This window comes from Amphiprion ocellaris, chromosome 9 (assembly GCF_022539595.1).
Source record: "Amphiprion ocellaris isolate individual 3 ecotype Okinawa chromosome 9, ASM2253959v1, whole genome shotgun sequence".
Classification (NCBI taxonomy): Eukaryota; Metazoa; Chordata; class Actinopteri; family Pomacentridae; genus Amphiprion; species Amphiprion ocellaris.
This window is the reverse complement of record NC_072774.1, coordinates 5,659,274-5,682,609: the sequence shown is the minus strand read 5'-3', so window position 1 is coordinate 5,682,609 and position 23,336 is coordinate 5,659,274. Positions and strand designations below refer to the sequence as shown.

The window sequence follows — 23,336 nt, the reverse complement described above, 5'->3', positions numbered from 1 at the left end:
AATCACAGCCCAAGATGATGTCCCCAAATGACTTCTTTTGTCCACAGACTCTCAGAAATTCAGTTAGTGCCCCATAAGAGCCAAGAAATCACAAAATATTCACATTTAAGAAGCTGCAATCAAAGAATTGAGGCTCTATTTTTTAAAAATTGAGTCTAAATTATTAAGTGATTGGTTATTTGGTCTATAAAATGTTAAAATGCAATGAAAATGTCAATTACAACCCAAGATGCTGTCCTCAGATGATTTGTCCACAACCCAAAGAAAATCTGTTTACTGTCACACAAGAGCGAAGAAATCAGAAAATCTTGATATTTAAGACACTGCAATCAAAGAATTTAGACTACTTCTTAAAAATTTTGTCAAATTTAATTGGTTATCAAAATAGCTGCTGACTAACTTGAATCGTTGCAGTTGTGAGACACTTTTAAAGGTCACACATAATAGATCACGTCATACAAAAGGGGAAAAAAAGAACCAAAGCATATGACTACACTGTACCAATGTGGTCAGCAGTTGGAAATTTTGAGGTTGTAAAGTCCAACAACAAAACGTCGCCCACTTGAGGCACATCAAAGCATCATTCATCCATTAAAGTGATCAATCAGATTTTCTGCAACATTATAGTTTAAATGTTAGAGAGAGCAATAAAACCCCTTAGTAATTTTTATTGGTAAACCCAGCATGTGTTGTATTTATATAGTTTAAACAATATGTATAGTATAGATGCTATAATATAATATAATATAATATAATATAATATAATATAATATAATATAATATAATATAATATAATATAATATAATATAATATATAATACTTTTTTATAATCTAATTTTATATAGTAGAATTTTGTCATATCATTAAATCTATATTGTCTATTATAATTTCACTTGTTGTTTTTATCTTTTTATTATTCTTCCCAACAACCTTTTTAAACAGAATATGATTTTTTAGAATTAGTATTAGCACTGTTATTATTATTATTATTATTATTATTAGGCCTATTGTTGTTGTTGTTGTACTAAATAATCCCACCTTACAGATTTTTTGAGCGGAACAGAATTTAATTCTTTTAAAAATTAGTCTCGCTATTAGAAGTAATACTACAAAATTATGACTAGTTTTTATTTATTCATTTATTTACTCGTCTTTTATCACTTCGCTTTTCTTGTCACTGTTTCGTAGTTTCTTATTGAGACCTTCATTCGCAGAATAATGCTTATGATGCGGTTGGAAATGCTGCTTCTTTTGTATTTGTCAAACATTTTTGACTTCTGCGACACAAATAAAATCTGATTGACTCATTTATTGGCTCACTGATGGCCATGAAAGTAGAAACTGGTGGCAAATTTAAAGTATAAATGTAAACTGTTTCAGGATCGTGAATGAACGTTATTTAACTTTAATAAAAATATGATCAGTGGCAGGAACAAACAGTTGTGGTATTATTTCAGAGGAATCACGGGACACGCTGAGGGGGGAACGGAATGTGTTGCGGCTGCTGCTTGACGTCGGAACCTAATCGCAGACGCACTGGGAAGAGAGTTGTTTACAAACAGTTTACTGTCCGAAACAAGAAGGAAAACATTGTTTTTAACTACCCAGTGTAGCTAAATGGTATTTTATTCAACACCACGGAGGCCAACAACTGCCCGTAGCGGCTGTAAATTACGTTATTGAAGTGTGTTTTTGCTGGTAAGTGCCGCTTTTTTCCTTGAAGTTTGCTGCTGTGTTTAGCAGCTGTTTCAGTATCTTAAGTATCTTAGCTCAAATTTCTGACTAATAACGGCCTCACAAAGCTGCTAGCTGCCGTAGCTAAATGCTAATATCACGCTAGTCCGCTCATTTATCAGCAAACTGAAAGTGTGTCAGCAATTTCACTTTCCGTTCATGAGACGTGGCCTGACTTCTACTCCAGATTTTTACACTCAAAGAAATTATTAAAGGTAATGTCAAGATTCTCGTTTCCAGCTGTACATTGCTCCTGTTTCTTAATTGTGGCATTTAAAACGGAGAACAACACGTTTAGAGGAAACAGGGTTGGTTAAACAGCTACTTTCTGGTCATATGAAGATCACAGAAATCAAAAGTAACACTAATAAAGTTTGGTTTCTCCTCCTCAATGCATCCAGGTTGTTCTAACATCTGAAAGTCACAAGACTTCAGTATCAAAAGTTATTATACAGCTGTGTTAGATAGAGATATTAGTAATGTTTACTTCCTGTACATCAACACAGAAATCAGCTTCATTTTTATACAGGATTTCAAACTTTGTGATGACTAATAGTAGCTGGAAAACAAAACTTCATCAGATAATTGGGTCAAAATTAAACTAATTTTGTTGGCATATGTACTGAATTGTATTATACAGTGTGTCCATGTTTCTCCTAAATTATGCGACACCTATTGCAGTAATTGATTAGATCGTTTGAAATGTAGTTTAAGAAGAAAAAATCAGATTGTAGCTTCTTAAATGTGAATATTTTCTGGTTTCTTTTCTCTTCTATGACAGTCAACTGAAAAAATTGGGGTTGTCATTTGTCATTGTTCGCTTTGGGAAACACTGGTTGGCATTTTGGACCATTTTCTGGCATTTAATAGACCAAATAACTAATCAGTTAATCAAGAAAATAATAGTACACATTAATTCATTCATTATTCATTAGTTGCTACCCTAGTGTTTGTAAATCCTTTTAACAAACATTCTGGTCACTGCCTTTTATGAATTTTATTTTTTGCCTAATCCCTGGTCATCACACTAGTATATTTATTCTTATATGTTGACATTTCCTTGACATTCCAACCCAGTTGGGCAAAAGTTCAATCAGTGCTGAGTCACATTGCATAATCTTAAAGTGTATTTGTTAATAATACTAAAATAATAGCACTTTCAGGTAGGTTTAACCCAGCTAGAATTAATTTGTTGTTATTGTTTTTGCTTCACTATATAGTTTTGTCAGTATTTTATAAATTTCGGTAACTGTATGTTTTTCTTTTATGTTTGGGACAGCGAATGGAAATTAGCCTTGTGCTAAATCCGGCTTATTTACGGCAACCTTGTATAAACTTTAGGAGAGTGTTTGTTCATTAATTTGCACTGTCCATTTCAAATAAATAAAGAAATGAAATAAATTCAAATCAAATTAAAACATTTTTGCTAGTTTGATTACCTGCTACCCTTTGCTACCCTTTAATCCATACCATCTATTAGGTATTCATAGTGTGTATTCTTGTCCCATATATATTCATATAACTAAACATATGCACCCAAACACATGCAGAGTAAAAGTGTGTAATTTTGCAGTTGTTTGTAAGCTCACTTGACCTGTGATTTGATCAAATTTTCCTTTACGTAAGTGTTCTTAAAATTTGAAAATGTGGTAAATAGGATCTTTGTATTTTAGAAAAAAAAATACAACTTCAAAAAGATGTTTTATTATTGTGCAAATGAACTATGTACTAGGATTGGTTGGCAGAAAAGCACAACATGACTTTAGTCATAGAATTTTATTTCAACATGTTTATTTAGAGCTGAGACTTTACCCTTCTTTGGCTGCTGGTTGCAATACTCTATTATGATTTATGCCACAGAAATATGGCTGAGACCAACCCTGTTCCTGTTATACCTAAAACCCAGAAAAGCTAAATATTTGCTTGTCCTCATGGTGTTGGCTTCTAATAACCGTAAAAATAACCTTCGCTGTCAGTAGATGTGTCATGAGGAACTATTGTGGGCGTACACACTTCATTTCCTTTTTTCAGTTGATTTTTTTTATGCACTATTTATGCCTTTCATGCTTCAATTTATGGTTAAAAATATAATGGAAAATATACAGATCGAATTCTTTTTTTAACAACAAATTTAGTGGTTGTATGAGCTCATAGTTCAAATTTAAATTTATTAGAGAAAAAAGATCCAGTGCATCTATTAGGAAATTTATAGCATAAAAAAAAACTTTCCTTCGTGTTTAATTGTGGGGGACAAATAAACGTTCTACATATTGAAAGTGATGTTTCTCTTTCATCCCACCTGAAATCTACATCTTCGTGCACTGTTATAAACTTCTACACTGCAGTGTTATTACAAGGTTTACTGATAAATCTATTAAATATTCATCAATTAACTGATTAATTGTTATTCTAGAATAGCTCAGGAAATAGCGAAAGAATACCCACAGTACAAAGTGATGTATTCAAATGATATAATACAGAGATGAGCTGTTCAATAGATTTTCTAAATTAATGATTCATTTTCTGCCATTATAATGATATCATGCAACTTCTGTTACTCATTTCACCAAAGGGATGTTGCCAAGAAAAAAATATACAGTAATTTAGCCGAAGTGCCAGTTTTCGACGTGTGGGCAACTCGCATGTGTCACTGATTTTTTTTTTTCTTTTATTAATAATTGGATTTATTAAAATCGTACTCTGCTGGTCTTTACAGTGAGGTGAAGCTTAGCAGGTGCGGCGTCTAACTTCCACAGAGGTGCTCGGTCAGCGGGACACATGGCAGAAGAAGCCAACAAGCTGACACTGAGGCGCCTGGAGGCTCCGATTCACAAGTTCATTAAAGTGGCCCTGCCCACGGACCTGGAGCGGCTGCAGAAACACCACAACAACATACTGAAGGTGACGACTGAAATCTGGCTGCACACAGGGTTGCACCCTCCAAACTCTTCCCTCCAGTCTGCAGATGAATAACTTTCTCTTTCTTGCTCACAGTACCAACACAGCCAGCAATGGGAGCGCCTCCACCACGAGCACATCAACGCCAGCAGAACTGTCCAGGTACAAACTAAAAGCAGAGGTGTGTGCTTGTGTGTGTGTGTTTTCAGTGAATGTGAGGATTGTTCGGAAGATGATGTGACTCACTGCCTCTTGAAATTCCTGAACATGCATGACTCTGCAACTGCACAGAGTATTTTTTGTCTCACATTGCCAGGACCTCACGACCTCCTAAATCTGGACTTGGCAGCTTGACATTTCCTGGTTTGTGCCGATTGTATGTCCTAGCTTGAAAATCAGACGTAATGAACAAAAACAGAGCAGCATCTGCTTTGTGTGTTTGTGGTTTCAGCCTGTTTGAGAAGATATGTGACTCAGTCTAATGCCCATTGAGTCATGCCTGACAACAATAAGCAAACTGAATGATCTTGTATCTAGACAACGCTCACTGATCAATAGAAAAATGAAAACAACTGCTTTAAAAGGTTCAGCTACTTAGTGTTTCATAAGTTTTGAGCCACACCTGGTGGCCTCCCTCAGGAAATAGTTGATCAGATGTTAAGGAGATGCTTTAGTTGATGTTATGTGTCAATTCCTGTGACCAGAATCTTCTTCCTTATATGACCAGATGTGATTACATAACTACCTCATGTGATGGCAACTAAAATAATCTCCATCAGCAATGGAGCAGCTTCATCTGTTGAGGAAAACAATGAGAAATGGCTGTAAACAGTATACTGAACCACACCAGTCTAATAATTTAGAATAAATGCCAAATTTTGATTTATAGTGAATATTTATTTGAGCTACAGGTTTCTTCTGGCTGAAAATGACATAAACAGTAGACAAAAGATGTTAAGACTTCATATTAGAGATGTCTCCTCTGGGATTTAGTTCCTCCAAGTGTCCGTCTCCAGCTCTTTGAAGGCTTCCTCTCCATCACTCGGCTCTTCAGTTCCTCCACATCTTTAACACAGTGTCTGACCATCGTTTTTCACCTGTTTAAGTTGTTTTCAGCCCATTAATTGAGTTAAAATTAACTATAATTCTATCGCTGGAATGGCTATGGATCAATTATAAACAGTGAAATTAGGATTTTGGATAGAAACTATCTTTCCCAGTAAGAAAAAAAAAATCAGGGCAGGGAAAGAGCTGCTGGCAAACCTCAAACTGAGCATCTCTTATGTGTTTGTAAGTACTTGTGTACTTGTTCACATGGTGAGTGTGAAATGCCTCGGGGGATGTTGTTGCCTGGAAGCCACCGTGTCTCTGAAGGTGAAATAACTCCAAACAGGCGCACACCTATCCTCTCACCATTACCCTACAAACCCCAGGGGCGGCCGCAGAGTGCTTTCCCATGTCTTCACGGCGTTAATCCAGAGTCGGGGTTTGTCTGCCCTGCTGTAGATGTCTTTATAGATAGGTAGGAAGGCAGACACACAGATAGTAGGTGGACTTTTTTTGTCCTTTTGAGCATATGATTCCATAAAGTTTATTGGTCCCTCATTGGGAAAATTTACATGTTACAGCAGCTAGATACAAATGAGGGATGGAGGAAGCAGAACAAGTACACTAAGGCTAAAAATGAAAATAGAATGACTACCTTTCATACATGCAGGTGTGGCATGTTGAATTTATGTATGAATGTGGTATGTGGTGTGTAGAACTGTACTTTTGTACAGAATAGTGCATGTTCAACTGTTAAATCTGCCTTTTTATGACACTGGTTTACATTTTTTTTGTAAATTATCTGCTAAAACGTGCAAAATCTTGCATACTTTGATAAGATGAATTGGGAAAATGAATGTTAAAATGTTTTCAGGATATTTAGTAATGAAGTTATCATACAAATGTACATGGGTTCTTGTTTATTTATATAATAGATTCATAAATCTTAAATTTAGAAGAATACTTAGCGTTAATTTCTAGGCCCTAACCTGTCAAGAATTAAACAAGAAATGTCTTATGAATTATGTTGATTGAATGTATTACAAAATATGACTAAAACATAAAAGAACAACGAACAAAGTCTTTATTATCAGTATCTACGTGGTGAATTTTGGCCTGTAGGATCATCTTATTCCAATTTTCTTTTCTTGTTGAGCCACTGATGAAGATTCATTGCACCTGTGTCACAATGATAACGTAGGGACCGACTCTTGTCCTGATCCCCTATTTTGCATCCAAAAATTAACTCGATCTGCCGCTTTTTTTTGGCCACAGCGCTTTTGTGGTGCAAACATTAGCTCACCACAGATATACAGAAGTTATCTACGTCATTTGCACAGTTGTGAGGGGTCTCTGCTTCCTGAGGTCAAAAATATAAGACGGTTCCACAGAATTATCAGACTCTGGCAATTTTACAAGCTGCTACATGTGACTTGTATTTGACATGTAATGTGTAGATCAATGTGTGCTTTTTGTCCACTTCAAGACACAAATTTGTCAGTCAAAGCATGTTCTATCAAAATTAATGTATTCTATTTTCTAGACAGTGTTTTGAGGAAGAACTCAGACACAAACATTTCCTTTTGATTAACATATATTCTACAGTAATCTCAAATTTTGACCCAATACTGTATTATAGCTAATTTGCACTTCTTTACTTGAAAATTTCAGTTTGACTCAAAAAACAAGTTATTACTATTTCCACCGCATATCGTGTTTACAACATTAAAAAGATGTCCTTATTACTATTTACTTCCCAAAATTTTCATTTTTTAAACCATTCTTTTGTTACAGCATCAGAACAGCTCATGCAGACTTATCTTTTTGCACTGAATAAAACTTATCTTTTTGCCCTTTTAGTGAAAATAATGATTTCTCCACAATGTAAACCTCATGTACAATGTCTATACATTCCTCAGAAGTGGATGAAAAAAAAAAAAAAAAGAAGTGGATGGTTCTATTTTTAGCTTTTTTGTCGTGATGGTTTTTGGTCATTTGTTGTCATTAATATTCATATTTTCAAACCCTAATGCATAATTTCATATTTTAAAGAAATGTTTGCCCCATATACATTGTACATTGAGCATATTTTCCCCCAACTCTCAATAGATACCTTTTTAGATTTTCTGTGTTGTCTTGTTTCCATAGTAGAAAATCCATCATACCTACTGGATTTAATTTTGTTGAATTTTTTGGACATAAGTAATGATAGAAATACCTGCAGAAACCCTAAAACCCCTTTTTCCAAAACCTCTTTCAGGTTTTGGTTAAAGTGATGTCATCTGAACCCAGTCCATATTTGCTAAGTAGCACATTTGACTTCTTTTTTCCCCAGATTAGGTAAAGTTTCTCTGCTTTTATTCTGGAAGCGTTTGACTGATTATCCATGTATGCTTTGTCCCTCCTTCCAGAAATTCAGCCTGCAGCCTCTCCCCTCCACCTTATGATTGACATCCCCTCCCACTAGCTTAGCACCAAGCTAAACCCCCAAGAGAAAGTCATGCAGACTCAGTGCCTTCCCAGCTACAGTAACGCTGTCGATATTATTTTATCAAGAATATCTGCTATCGAGAATGTGTTCAGGTGCTTTCTGTGTGTGTGTGTGTGTGTTCGAGCTACGTACGGTCACTGCTAATTTGCAGGCTGACAGGTCCCTGACCTGACTGTCTCCGTGTTAATCAGTGTGTTTTTCAGCGTTATGCATGTGAGAACGAGCACGTGGACGTATGTTTATTCATGTGTAATTAGCAGGACGTGTTATCGGCAACGCGTTGACCCCCTGAGCCCGGGTCGTGCTGCGGCCTGGAGGGCTGATGGCTGGGATGTAATCCTCCTGTCACCCCCAGGGCAAAGCTCGTGTTCCCCCGACTCATATCTGAACCTTATTAAGCTCCCACCAACACACGCACACACACAAACACACACATACGCACACACATGCACACAGTTCACATGACTTGATTAAGAATGAATGAACGTTTCATTTCCAACCGGGTCAACTGGCTAAATGAACAAGAACTAATGTTTTTGCCTAAATTTGAAAGATAGCAGGTTAATTAGATTCATAATTAGAAATCATTTTGGTTTTATTTCCTACTTTATAAGTTAGTTAAACTAAAAGTCACTGTTATTGATTATTAGTAATTAAGCAGACTGATAATAACTGATATTTGGATATTTGCAGTAGAAATTAAAATACTGGTGTCAAAATGTATAATGACACAACTACAAAACAAAACTCAGTTACAGAAGTTTACATCCACTTGTAAAGATCATGTACAGTACTGTTCAAAAGACTGGGGTCACTTAGAAATGACCCTGTTTTTGAAAGAAAAGCAGTTTTTTTGTAATGAAGATAACATTAAATGAATCAGAAATCCAGTATAGACATTTTTAATGTGGTAAATGACTATTCTAGCTGGAAACAGCTGATTTTAATGGAATATCTCCATAGAGGTACAGAGGAACATTTCCAGCAACCATCACTCCTGTGTTCTAATGCTACATTGTGTTAGCTAATGGTGTTGAAAGGCTCATTGATGATTAGAAAACCCTTGTGCAATTATGTTAGCACATGGATAAAAGTGTGAGTTTTCATGGAAAACATGACCCCAAACTTTTGAACGGTAGTGTACATCACGGCAGTCTTGAGTTTCCAATGACTCCTATACAATAACTCATAATTTTCTATGAAGGAATCACTAAAACGTGCTCCAAGCAAATTTCCAGACTTGTTCAAGTCAATGATTTGCTTCTCCATGTCTGTGCTGAACTCCTCAGACTTTCCCACTGCCATGTTTGTCGCTGAGTGTAATTATTGTGTTAAGTGGCCCTAATTTAACATGGCCCAGGGGAGTCAGCAGCTGTAGTCAATTGTAATCACTTACAAAAAGTTAGGAAGCATTTCAACATCACCAAAACTGATAATTCAAGTTGCTGTATGTATAATTATGACCTAACAGGTTTGATCATATGTCCAGAAGACCTACAATAAATCTGTGAAGGAACCAAAATGCAGGATTGTTTTTTTTTTTTGTGACAAAGATGCATGCATTTCAGTGATTCCATCATAGAATATTCAGAGTTATAGGAGTCATTGGAAAGTCAAGACTGCCATGATATATGTAGACTTTTGTGTATATGACTGTTTACTTAAGTTTTACATATGTTCAATTAAGATAGAACCTTTCAACATGTATTGGCTGGCCCTTATGATGCATAACCAATCTGATAGTAGGGCTGCAACAAACCATTATTTTCATTCATAAAAATCAATGTGATTGCACCAGATTCTGTTGAAAAACTAAAATTCTGCTCCCCTCGGGGCAACTAAGCCAACTGTTTTCAGCTGAACTGCAGGCTGTGTTTCCACAGAGCAGACAGAAGACACTCATGGAACCGAACTAGCGAGATTAAGATCGAAATAAAACATGGTTGAGCATTAAAATAAATGAAGCATGGCTCAAAAGTGGTTCACAGAGAAGCAAGTTGTTGGAAGATACATTCAGTATGGTGAAATATCTTTGCAGAGCTGGTGTACAGAGTAGAGAGAAAAGAGTTTGTAGACGTAAAAATGCAAGTAGTCAAATATCTATAGTATATAGCCTTTTTTAATGATTTGTGGAATTTTAACTATGTCATACTGCACACATGACATTTCTGAGTTCTCTCTACTTCTAGTCATGGTTGCTGTGTTTCTATAGCGGTGCAGGACTTTAGAATGCAGAGAAAGATGAGACCACAGTGATTGAAAATTTGACACTAGCGAGAAACGCCCAGAAACTGTTTCTAGCTCCAGAGGGTTAATCAAGTGTCCCAATATGCTTCAGATATTCCACTCTTTGCTTATGTGTTCGCTCCAAAACCCTGCGGACATGTCAGTTGTTTACACTGAGAAATCTGCTCGTCTTCGTGTCTCTGCAGCAGCTGAGAGCAAACATCAAGGAGATGGAGAAGCTGTGCACTCGGGTTCGTGCCGAAGACGCCGCCGCTCTGGAAGCCCTCGTCAGGCCGGTCAGAGACAGAGCGTCAGCCGCTGCACGAGACTTCCTGCTTCTGCACTCTAACCCCATCGCTGCACCACCACCTGCCGCTCAGACGTCCAGCTGTGGATCCGGTGGCCACCACGCTGATGACGAAGTGGGCGAGGAGCCGGCATCTGGCAGGCAAATTCAGCTCCACCTTCCAGAGATCCCTGCTGAACAGAGTGCATCTGAGTCCTGGGATAACCTGGAGGAGGTATGCACGGCTGGGTGCAACATTTCTGAATAGTACCCTGACATGTAGCCTGGCTGTATTGCTGCTTTATTGTTGTGTAGACACAAGAGCATGCATGTAAAGGTGTGCAGTACATTCCTGACATACATGACAGTAGGCTGTTTTCCACCACAGGAACTTTCGTTAGCATTTGGGCTTGTACCGACCACGAGAACCGCCCCTGTAGAACCTCTTTCGGGACTCTTTTAGGCCAGAAAAAACTCCAGTGTTGGTTTTTCTAAGCATGTGCAGGGCTAAATGCCGATTGGTTAAACCCAGACAAGACAAAGCTGATTGGTGTAGCTCAGAGGACAACAAGCAGCATTTTTCTGCCCTCTCATTGTCCTCATCAAGTCTGCTTATCTTTAACATTTTTGTCTTGTGTGTGTAAAATTCACCACATAAGCTAACACAACAAACCTCTATTGTTCTATTTTCTGAATGATAGAAGAACAGCAGTTATGTCCAGTAACTACTATTTGTACTGAGTTCATGTCATGGTCGAAGCCGCTTGATTTTTGCACTGTAATGGCAACACAAAGACTAAAAAGGCTGATTAAGGGGCTGAAACATTCCTGCAGTGGAAAGCTGCCTACTGTTTACAGATAGTTTTAGTAATACCAAAAGTAGCTCCTTTTTTACATTATAAAATCAAAAAACATGTCAACCCACTGTTCAGTTCTCAGGTCTTGTGGTGTATTATCATCTTACATGTTTGGATTTGTCTATCCGTCTGATCCTGAGCAAAAAAAAAGAGGTAGAAATAGCGTTTTAGCCCCCACACTTTAGCATCTTTATACCTGCTTCAGCCACACTAAATAAAAAATGAATCCCTCATATACACTACCAGTCAAAAGTTTGAATGCACCTCCTCATTCAGTGCTTTTTATTTATTTGTATTATTTTCTACGCTGTAGATTAATACTGAAGACTACCACTTTTTTTGTTTATAACATAATTCTATATGTATTCTTTTAGAGTTCTGATGTCTTCAGTATTCATCTACAATGTATAAATTGTGAACAAACGTACACCAAGTTTGAGCCATGCTGCATTTTTTTACCGATTATTTTATTTTTCTCTCAGTCTCTCTTCTTGTTTTCTGTATACTTTGTCAATACACAGCCTGCAGTTCAGCCAAGTAGTCACTGATTTTTCGTTTTTTTTAATCAATAGCTGATTCAATTATAGCTTCTCAGTTATGTTGAGCACAGATGCTAGCACAGAGCATTTTTTAATTTTTTTCTAGAGGATCTTGTCCAAACAGTTTATTTCTGAAGACTTTTCTAAATCGAGACGTGTAGTATAAAGTGATTTTTAAGAAATATTGCAATTTTTAAGCTTAGATTTGGTTAATTTTCATGACTGAACCACGTCACACATGATTTGTTCATGGATTGCCTTAAAGGTAAAAATACAATGTTTTTTTCTGTTTTTGCAGTTCCTGGCTTTGATAAATTCTGTCATTTTGTGCTTTTTTTTATATGCATAACGTGGCATTTGGGGGTTCGGATGGTTTTGAATTGATTTTTTCTATCCAGAGTTTCTGCTATTAACTGCAAGCTGCAAATGTAGTGTTTTCTACGAAAGGTGACATTTTGTAGTTTAAGAGGGAACCAATGCATCTTCTAAGTATTTTGTTAGAGAGACATATCTAAAACAAAAAACATATAATGTCCCATTATGACATATCTAATGTCATTTGTACAAAAGGAAGATTAAAGCCTTAACATACCAGACATTGCTGTGGTTGCAGGTCATCTAGCTGGCTCTTCTTATCTGTTCTTACAGATGCATTTTTTTTCCTCTCTGCTGTCTTGTGATGCATTAACATTCACTCTTGTTAGTTAATGTGATTGTGAATCCCAGACACCGACACTACAGTTGCATTGTAGCTGCAGCTTTGTGCCATAAGCAACACAATGAAGTAAATATTTCTTCCTCTCAGGATCTGAAGGAGCTGAGTGGTTTGGTGACGGAGTTCTCGCTGCTTGTCCATGTGAGTAACACATTCAGTGCAATTCAGTTCAATATCTTTATTGCAATGAAATTAAGTGCAAAAAAAAAAGGTAATAAATATCACATAATATAAACAAAACACACATTTCAGACTCACCCAACCAGACATCTACATTCAACAGATGTTGCACAATCCCTAATAGTGCAGTTGTATTTGCACATTCAGGATGGCTGAGAATTTACCCAGATTTCATGGCAGCGTTTAAAGCATTGATTGGCGCAGTCACATTTCGGTGCATTTCTTCTGCACCTACATGTGTGCACAGCTTGAAAACAATGCGCTGGGTGCTGCTCGCCTGTAGCGTTTCCAGGAAGTGGTGCGTATTTGACCACCGTGTTGCCTGGTGAGGAGGCTCAGGAGAAGCGCCGGGGCCCCAGAGGCCCTCCACCGAGGCCAGGGGGAGAGAGAGATCCAGGAGTAGACGAAGGGGGGTGAGACAGAGGGGAGGATTTTAGGAGGAGAGAAGGGAAACGAGGGAGACGACGGAGCAGGTGGAGAACAGACGGCTCAGATTATCAGTCTTCTCCTCGGGGATGGAGGCAGAGGAGCAGCGAGAGATTAACAGGGAGGCAGTGAAGTTGTAGCGAGGGTGAAAAAACAGGCCGAGGGATGGAGGGGAGGGCGGTGGCAGAAAGAGCATAGACATGTTGTGGCGTCTCAGGGGTGAGAGACGCCGTTAGGGGAGTAATATTCCAGCGCTCTGCCACAGTGGAAACACTGAGTGAGTGTGTGGTCGTGTCTTTGTCTGGCTCTCAACATGCGTCATGTTAGAGGCTGTTCCGATGTTTGTGCTTATCTCTAACGCTCTTTTTTCTTTCTTTCTTTGTGTGTCTTCTTGGGCTTTTTACTGAGGTTATAACTGACACGCAGTATTATGTATAATCTCTTAATCTCAACAACCGTAACAGTCGGGGAAATTTCACGCTGTAGCCGCTGATGGAGCCGGTCGTTGGGGAATCAAAGGTGTACAGTTTTATCAAGCAGCAGCTACTGATTGATGTGCTTTCAAGGTTAAGGGATGTTTTTTCTGTTTACTGAAAGTGTTTTTGCATTTTTAAGCAAATTCATAAACACAATTAGAACATATAAACATTTTATAGGAAAATGTCAGTCAGAGGTGCAATAATTATTGGATTATTTCAAAATAAAAGACAAAATATCAGGACTTACTCTGACAATATCAAATAATTTTTGAAGTAATTGAATTATTGTGTCTAAGCATTATTATTATTATCTGGGTTTTATGCCTGTATTAGATAGAAGGATGAAACTAATGATTATTTTAATTATTGATTAATCTGTTGATCATTTTTCATTGATTAATTTTAGTTGTTTGGTCTATAAAATGTTAGAAAATAGTGATTGATCAGTGTTTCACAAAGTCCAAGATGACAAATATCGTGTCTACAAAAGACCAGAAAATATTCACATTTAAAAATCTGCAATCAGAGAATGTAGACTTTTCTTTCTAAAGAAATTGCTAATTAGCAATTAATTGATTATTAAAAGAGTTGACAATTAATTTAATAGTTCACAACTGATCACCGAGTTGACTAATCAGTTTTATCATTGCAACTCTAGTGTAAAATACAGATTTTTAAAGTTACTTTTCTATGCTATGCTCATATTTTTGCTGCCAGACATCCAATAAATTAAGTTTCTTATCTCATTTTATCTGATATACACAAAACACAATATAAAGTTGAGCAAAAACAACTACGTGATTAATCAGGAGATAGAAAACTAATCCAGTTCAAAGTGTAAAACTTAATTTAAGTAATTTTTTTAACACAAAACTGGGAAAAATAAACAGTTCCTTATCGTTAATTGTTAATATTTTCACTTTTTATACTGAACTGACTAGTTTTGGAAGTTAGGAGCTATCGGAATATGTTGATCTATCTATCTTTTGTTGATTTATTAGGGCTGAAACTGATGATTATTGTTACTATCGTATTGTTGAATTAGTGGTTTGGTCTATAAAGTATCAGAAAATGGTGAAAAATGTTGATCAATGTTTCCCAAAATGCAAAAATAACAAATATTATGTCCTTAACACAAAAGTATTCACTTTCATCGTCATAGAGAAGGAAAGAAACCAGAAAATATTCACATTGAAGAAGCTGGAATCAATTAATTTGGACTTTGTTCTCTTAAAAAACGCTAAAACTCAGTAAATGGATTATCAAAATAGTTAGTGTTTAATTTTATAGTCAAAAACTAATCAATTAAGCATCTAATCACTGCAGCTCTAATGTTAAACAAGTGTTCAAGGTTGTTTATTTATACTCTAATGAACACAAAGCACAGTAAAAAGTTGAGCAAAAATAACTAGTTGACCAGTTAACTGATAAAAAAAAAAAAACTAAGGCCCTAACAATGTCAAATGTTTATTGTCTTTTTTTTTTATCTTGTCTTGTGTCTTGTTTTGTACACAAACCAAAGATACTGAGTTTACTGTCACAGAGGAGGAAAGAAACCTGAAAATATTCATCTTTTTTCTATAAAAAAATCACTATTAAGCAATTATTCAACTACAAAATAGCAGGTGAATAATTAAATAGATGACACCTATTTGATCATTGATCACAGCTCTTGTCAGAACGTGTTTGAACTGATTGAAATCATCGTAAAACGACAGAAAAAGGTTTATTTGGATATAAGATTTGATTCTGGAGGACGGTGTCGAGGTTTTGAGGTAGAAGAAGGAGTAAAAATGCTCTGGTTGTTGTTTGGTCACTGTGTCCATCCAACCCTCACATGGAGAGAGACAGCTGCCACTCTGAATATTTCATGAGATCTACACAATGCACACGCACAGACACACACAAATACACACAATCCTATGACCCCACCCCCACTGAAATCTGCCTATAGCCTACACACACACACCTCCTCCCTGATTTTGGGCAGGTAAAAAAAAGAAATATATATAAAAAAAATACAACAACTTTGTACACAACAGGTGGTCGCTCTTTCACGTGTGCTTCCTGAATATGAGTGTTTGTTAATGTGTGTGTTTTTACCCCCATGTTTCAGTCCCAGCAGGAGAAGATTGACAGCATAGAGGACAACGTCAACACAGCCGCTGCCAACGTGGAGGAGGGGACCAAGAGCCTGGGGAAGGTGTGTGTAGATATATATATATATATATATATATATATATATATATATATATATATATATATATATATAAATAAGTATATATATGTGTGTGTGTGTGTGTGTGTGTGTTGATGATCTGATGTGTGTGTTTGGGAGATGGGGAGATCGATGGCACTTTGCCTCCCAGCCATTCCACAGCGTTTGTCCCTATTGATCCGTTCGAATACGGAGGAAAGCTGCAATTAAGGAAATAGAGAGAGAGCAGAGGAGAGGGCTGGAGGAGGAGCGATAGAGAGGCTTCTGTGTGCAGCATCCAGGAGAGCTTTAAATGACTGCTTAATAGTTTTTCAGGAGCAGCGTTGGTGATTCAGTGCGGCACCAACGCTGCTGTGTAAGTCAGGAGACGATGCGGCGGATTTCACGCTGGAAATGTTGGACTTTGAGTCGCTAATACCCAAAATAAATCACCCATGACACACAACAGTGCAAGCAAATGGTTTTAAATACGACTGGATGTAAAATTATCTATGCCAAATGTTGATTTGTAGTGAATATTTAGGTTTCTTCAGGCTGGAAATGATGTAAACAAGATGTTCATGATGAATTTGAACTATGGCTTCATTAGTACTCATTTGAATTATTGCAAATTTAATTTTGTTGGGTGAAAGAAAGAACAAGCATTTATGTGAGGAGTTGAATCTTAAGATGGCGTTAAGGTTCGAGGAAGAACAGGTAGACAGTGAATTTTTATTGACCGAAATGTTTCTTCTGGTTGGAAATGACATAAATAAGTGACAAAAGACAGTAAGACAATGTATTAGAGATGTTTTATCAATTAGTTTTTTACAATTCTACAAAAAATTATACCTTCTTTTTCTCAATAATCTGTCAAAATAGTTTCCAATCAATTTAATAGTTGACAATTAATTGATTAATCATTGTAGCCCTATTAAAAAACACCATTTATTCACATATAAGAAGCTGCAAAAAAATTACTATGAAGTGGTTTATCGATTAACAAATGATTTATTTTTATTATTTATTATTATTATTATTATTATTATTATTATTATTATTATTATTATTGTTATTATTGTTATTATTGTTATTATTATTATTATTATTATTATTATTATTATTATTATTATTATATTTGACACTTATTTGAATAATCATTGCAGCTCTTTTGAGGAGAGGTTTGTGTCAAAATAGTCTCCAAACAATTTAATAGTTGACAATTTATCGATTAATTGTTGCAGCTCTTGCATAAAACACCAGTTGTTTACATAGAAGAAACTGCAATCAGAACATTTCAACTTTTTTCTTGCAGCTCTTTTGAGGACAGGTTTTTAATCTTTTTATCTTGTAAAATAAACAGGAGTTGAATCTGTAAGACGGCATTGAGGTTTTGAGGATAAAGAGTTTGTATTTACCGAAATGTTTCTTCTGCCTGGAAATGACATAAACAAGCGACAAAGGACAGTAAAACATTGTGTTAGAGAAGTAGTTTTTTTTTACATTTCTACTGGAAAATTATTCGTCCTCTTTGTCAGTAATCTGTAGCAATGTCTTTATTTTCCTCCACATCAGTTGTTCAAGTGTCTAACTATGATAAGTACTGACAAAAAAATAAGAAAACATTGTGTTTGAGATGTTATTTATTGATTTGAACTGTTTTTATGCCATTTTTTGTTCAAAATTAGTCACACTTCCTCAGTAATCAGTGCCAAAGCCTATACAACAGTAGTTCTAGTGTCTAACAGTGTTTCTGCAGGCCTCCACTGGGATTTAGTTCCTCCAAGTGTCCATCTCCAGCTCTTTGAAGGCTTCCTCTCCATCACTCTGCTCTTCAGTTCCTCCACACATTCTGGATGGATTCAGGTCTGGACTCTGGCTGGGACGCTCCAACATCTTCTCATTGTTTTCTCTTCACCATTTCTTCACCACGTCGGCTCCATGTTTCACATCATTGTCTTGTTGGAAGCTCCAATGCTGCCCAAGGAGCAGTTTTTCTGCAGACTTCCTGATGTTCTCCTCCACAGTCTCAATGTGTCCTCTTTTCTCATGATGCCGTTTACTTTGACAAGGCTGCCTGGTCCATCAGCTGAAAAACATCTCCAAAACATCACATTCCCACCATGTTTGACCGTGGAGATGCTGCTGTTCTTGGCCTTGAATGCATCTGCTTTCTTTCACCAAGCGGATGGAAGCCATTTATGACAAATTTGCGACAATTTGAAGGAATATTAACATGTCTGACCTGTTATTTTTAGTAAAAACTACATAATTCAAATTCATCTTGAACATCTCTAACACAATGTCTTACTGTCTTTTGTCATTTATTTGTCTTTTCCAGCTTGAAGAAACCGATCGATCATATAATAATTCACAATAAATCTAAATTTGGCATTTGTATAAGTAGTTGGGGGCTTGACTGTACATTTTCTTACTTTGCTTTCAGGACAGAAATGCTCATCTGTGAGATGTGGCCTTATGTAGTTTGATCTATTGTTGGTGTGTGTTTTGCTCACACTTCAGGAATATAATGGCGGTAATCAGACTGTAATTACAGACACTCAGAGGTGGTGATGACGGAGTCAGATCTGTCGATGCCAACACTGGACAGCATCTTTTAAAGCTGTTGAGGTTGAAATAGTTTTTGTCTTTCCTCTAGTGGAGTCTTCTAACATCTGTTTTAACATTTCATAGCTGAGTCTAACCATCTGGATTTACAGATATCAACGATATCATTTTGACTAGTCGGAATTGCTCGGCAACTAGTCAGAATTTTTATTCCAGATGTCTATAATTTCAGTCTAAACAGCCCAAACCTCAGGATATTCAGTGATATGTGACAAAAAAAAGCTGATTAACTCTCATTTGAGCTGGATTTTTTTTGTGTGGATGGATTTTCAAGAGGTTTTTTTGATAAATATTTAGAATAAAAAAAATTAAAATCATTTTTAACTAATATTGCTAATTTTGGTTTAAGTTACGCAAGCATAAGTGATATATTTGTTACTCAAATGAGCAGAAATAGCAGGAAAATGCAGATTTCTGTCACATACGGAAGCACAGATTCATTGTCCTTATTTTATGCGATGATCGTGCTTGAAATGATTGATAAGTTATCAAAATAATTATTACTCCACCAAGGAACATGGCGGAGTTATGTGACGATCTGCGCTGGTTTGTTTGTCTATCTTTTCACAACATTACTCAAAAACGGATTTGGATGAAATTTTCATGGAAGGTCAGAAATGACACAAGGACCATGTGATTAGATTTTGGCAGTGATGCAGCTTATAGTCTGGATCCACGGATTTGTTAAAGATTTCTGTATCATTGCGAGATAGGTGTCACTGTAACCATGACAACAAGTGAACGCTACGTCAGCTGCCTGCTGACAGTCATCATCATGATTGCTATCCTGCTACAAATCCACCGTAGTGGACAAACCAGGACTTAGCCGTTGGAAATCATACAAGGAACAACTGATTAAATTGTGGGGGTGTTTCCGAGTCCCTTCAATTCCCGCCGCCCGCTACATATTTAGGTCACGTGACTCGGTATCCATACATAACGTACACATGCATAGCACACGCCTGTGCTCAGTGCAAGGTAGTTTTGTTTGTTCGTACATCTATATTAAATGGCCACATTCTATGGTGCCGTGATTTCTGATCATCAATAACTAATAAAAAAGCATCTAATGGGGAAATGAACAGCCTTGGTGGAGTACTGCGCTCTCTGAGTACTTTTCTAGCGTATTTTTTTGATTAGTCAACATATACATTGAGCTCCACACTAAGTATATGCAGATTATCTCGAAAAAGACACATCACTTTGCAATAATATTTTTATTTTATATTTAGAAAGTTTTGAGCAGGTTGAATAATATTTAAGGGTTTTGATCAGTTTTTTTCTGTGCTCATGTCCCATGTCAGAGTGTCCTGCAACACAGATTTACAAATTTGTGTGCATGTGTGGCTTTAAAAAAAAGACTTCCAAATGAATGCCATTTACTATCAGCTATTTTGATTGTGATTTATTGCCGCTAAAACTTCCGTTTACCATGACTGTCTTGAGACGGAACAGCAGACTAAAAAAATCAGATGAAACCAAAACTACCTGTTAAGCAAGATTCCAGTCCAGTGAGTTAGTCGGATAACACTTTTTTGAACTTTAGTCCTAATAACCCGTGTTTAACAAATCTCAAGTAAATTCATCCAAATTGTAAAACCAGACCCAGGCTGACCTCTCTGTGAGGATGCAGCTAGATGTAGTGGGCTGCACATTAGATGAGGGGCTGTGCAGAGATAAAGCAGATGAGAAGGATGTCAGATGTTTTAGCGTGTCTGAAAGCTTGTAATCTGTCATCAGGTCAAACAGCATTACACACACACACACACACACACACACGGATGTGGTCGCACAACACCCACATTTCCTCCATCCTCCACAACCTGAGTCCTTTTAACTCGGCTCAGATGAAATTAAAATTTCCCTCAATTGCCACAGGGGTGGGGACGAGCAATGCTAGCTTTTGAACTGCATTAATTTAATGGTGAAGTGTTAATCAAGTGTGTGTGTGTGTGTGTGTGTGTGTGTGTGTGTGTGTGTGTGTGTGTGTGTGTGTGTGCGTATGGTCAGGGAATCAGTCATTAATTGCCATCAGCAAATAGCACCTTCCACTCTGATGATAACAGCTGTAATAACACACAGGCCACATCTCTCTGATTCCTCCTAAATGAAGATAATGAAAACGCTTTGATGCAGCCGCGGCGGCGTCAGCTCACATTTACACATGGAGGCTTGTTTGTGTCTTTTTACTTCTCTTCCTTCCTCCTTCTGTGGTGCCGATGTGTGATCATGAAAGGATAGACACGTCCCCAACTCTATCGCGGACTGTCTTGAAGCCACAAAGTGCTAAAGCCTCCAAAGGTGTGTGTGTGTGTTAAATTAAACCACCACATATCTCTTCTCGCTGTCTCTCTAGGCGGTGGGCTATAAGTTGGCGGTGTTGCCGGTTGCCGGGGCGTTGCTGGGCGGCGTATTGGGAGGCCCACTCGGCCTGCTGGCTGGGTTCAAAGCTGCAGGGGTGGCGGCTGCTCTGGGAGGGGGCGCCCTGGGGTTTGCTGGTGGCAACTTGGTCCAGAAACGCCGCCGAGCCCTGGTGGATCTGCAGATGAAGCAGCTAACAGCGCCGCCGCCACCGGACGAACCAGAGCCAAGCAAAGACAAATGACCCACCAGGCCTGGTTCAGTCTAGCTGCTGGTTAATCACTGAGGCTCCTGAAAGCAACCGACAGACTCAGACGTCGCTAAGCACTGCTGTTACCAAGCACTGTGTCCAACAAGTATGTAATAACAGCCTTACTTTAGAGTCAGATACGCTGACGTTTGAGTGGTGTTTCTGTCGGAACGTAAATCTAATTTTCTACACACAGTAGTTTTTTTTATTCAGCATAACAGCTATTTACACTACAGCTTTTAGTGTGTGTGGTCGGCCGTGAGCACAACTCTACTGAAGACAAATGATGTTTGGTACCAAATAAATCCACTGAACAGACACAACTACAAGAGCACACTGGAGCTGTGTTCCTTAAACTAACTTATTCTCTACAGTTCAGGTTTACCAGTGGTCACGCCTCAATGTTCCTTTATGCAGAAAATAATGTGAACAGCTGGAGCAGCCTGATGTGAAATAAGTGTTGCTAATTTATGTAAAGTGTGTTGTACAGTAGACAACAGTGCAATATCACTTCAATTTCAAATGATTCTAAACTGTATCACCTGACAGAAACTGATTACTTCTAAGTTCGACAGTAGGTTAGTTGTTCTTACATAAAATTGAAAAGAAAAGTTTAGATATACTTGACTAATAACACAAGCCCCACAGTAGGAACATAATCATGCTGGAATATTCCTCTTCTTCCAGCTTCTTTTCAGTCAGTATTTTGGTTTATTCACAGACATTTATCTATAAATGTCATCTCTCCAACACCTTTTGCCCTCATGCAGCCCCATATCATCATACTTCCACCTCCGTGCTTCACTGTCAGGACTATTCATCCACTGTGGTAGTCCTGGTCAGGTTCACACCAAACATGCTGGACTCCACCTGACCTCAACAAATTTATCTTCATCTGACCAAATAATGTGCACTTAACATTCATCAGGGTTGTTTTTATGTTCTTTTAGCCAAGTTTCATCTTGCAGTTTTGTGCCGAAGGACAGGGAAGGTGTTTTTTGTGGACACTAACCATAGAGGTTGGTGTTCTGAGCTTCACAGAAACTCAGATTTCCATTGATAACCCTTTTACCAAGTCTAAAGCAGCTGTTGTCTGTTTTTTACAGCTAGACTGTGATAATAATACATTTTATTTGTAAGCGCCTTTCTTGACACCCAAGGTCACTTTACAGTAAAATCAAATACAACAAAACAGATAAAAACCATACATAAAGATAAAAAGCATATATAAAGAAAGAGGCAGCTAGAGAGAATAAATAGTCCTGAACAGATGAGTTTTGAGTTTGGATTTGAAGAGAGACGGAGTCAATAGTCGTTCACTGTCTGTGGAGTCATTTTAGCAGGACGACCACTGCAGCCATGATTAGTGGCACTATGAGTCCTTCTATACCTCCTGGTTACTGCTGACACTGTGTTTTACTGATTTTTACTTGATCTTCTTGCATCCTCATAAGTCTTTTGAAATTTTTTAGTTCTTCTGGTAGTTCTACCGACGTGGAGCCATGATGCAGGCATGATGATAGACACATCTATAGGTCAAAAAACTGGGAAAGTTCTGCCCTTCACAGCTCATTTTATCACCACGTCCATGCAGTTAGGCTTGGTTTGAGTGACCACAGGTGCTTTCAGTTTTCGGTTTGAATTTTCAACATAGTTTTTCTAAAGTTTTTGATTGTTCATAAGGGGAAAACACTCTACTGTTCAATTCAAATGCCATAATTACCGAGAGACAGTTTTGAATCATTTGACATTTAGGCGATATTGCACAGGAGTGTACTCGTGTCTCTTGTATACTGTAAATTATGTTCTGTATTAATGCAGCAAAATTGCACAAAAAGAGCCCAAGTGCCACTGTCCAGATCACTTCAGGGACTGGAGAATAGAAACCTGCCGTGTATTGATTATTACACCACTGTTGCCAAATAAAGTGTCTCTTTTCAACAGTGCTGCTATTCATTGGATAAACTAAACAACAAACTGCAGCAAAGACGTTTAGAGAAACGGACACAGAAAGCATCAGAC

At 37.4% G+C, this 23,336-nt stretch overlaps 2 protein-coding genes across 2 annotated transcripts in view; both read left to right on the top strand.

Annotated features, from left to right (window-relative positions):
* The first annotated feature begins 1,520 nt into the window (after positions 1–1,520).
* stx17 (syntaxin 17) lies at positions 1,521–23,257 on the top strand. The gene is made up of 7 exons (XM_023284320.3): positions 1,521–1,698; positions 4,451–4,635; positions 4,729–4,794; positions 10,603–10,917; positions 12,884–12,934; positions 15,995–16,081; positions 21,060–23,257. Exons 2-7 carry the CDS (start codon positions 4,513–4,515, stop codon positions 21,306–21,308), a joined length of 891 nt encoding a protein of 296 aa, XP_023140088.2. The 5' UTR covers positions 1,521–1,698; positions 4,451–4,512; the 3' UTR covers positions 21,309–23,257.
* invs (inversin) overlaps positions 16,061–23,336 on the top strand; it is a 73,638-nt gene continuing 66,362 nt past the window's right edge. The window contains exon 1 of the mRNA XM_055013756.1: positions 16,061–16,081. The gene's annotated coding sequence lies outside the window, so the exon portion shown is untranslated. The remainder of the gene's footprint in view (positions 16,082–23,336) is intronic.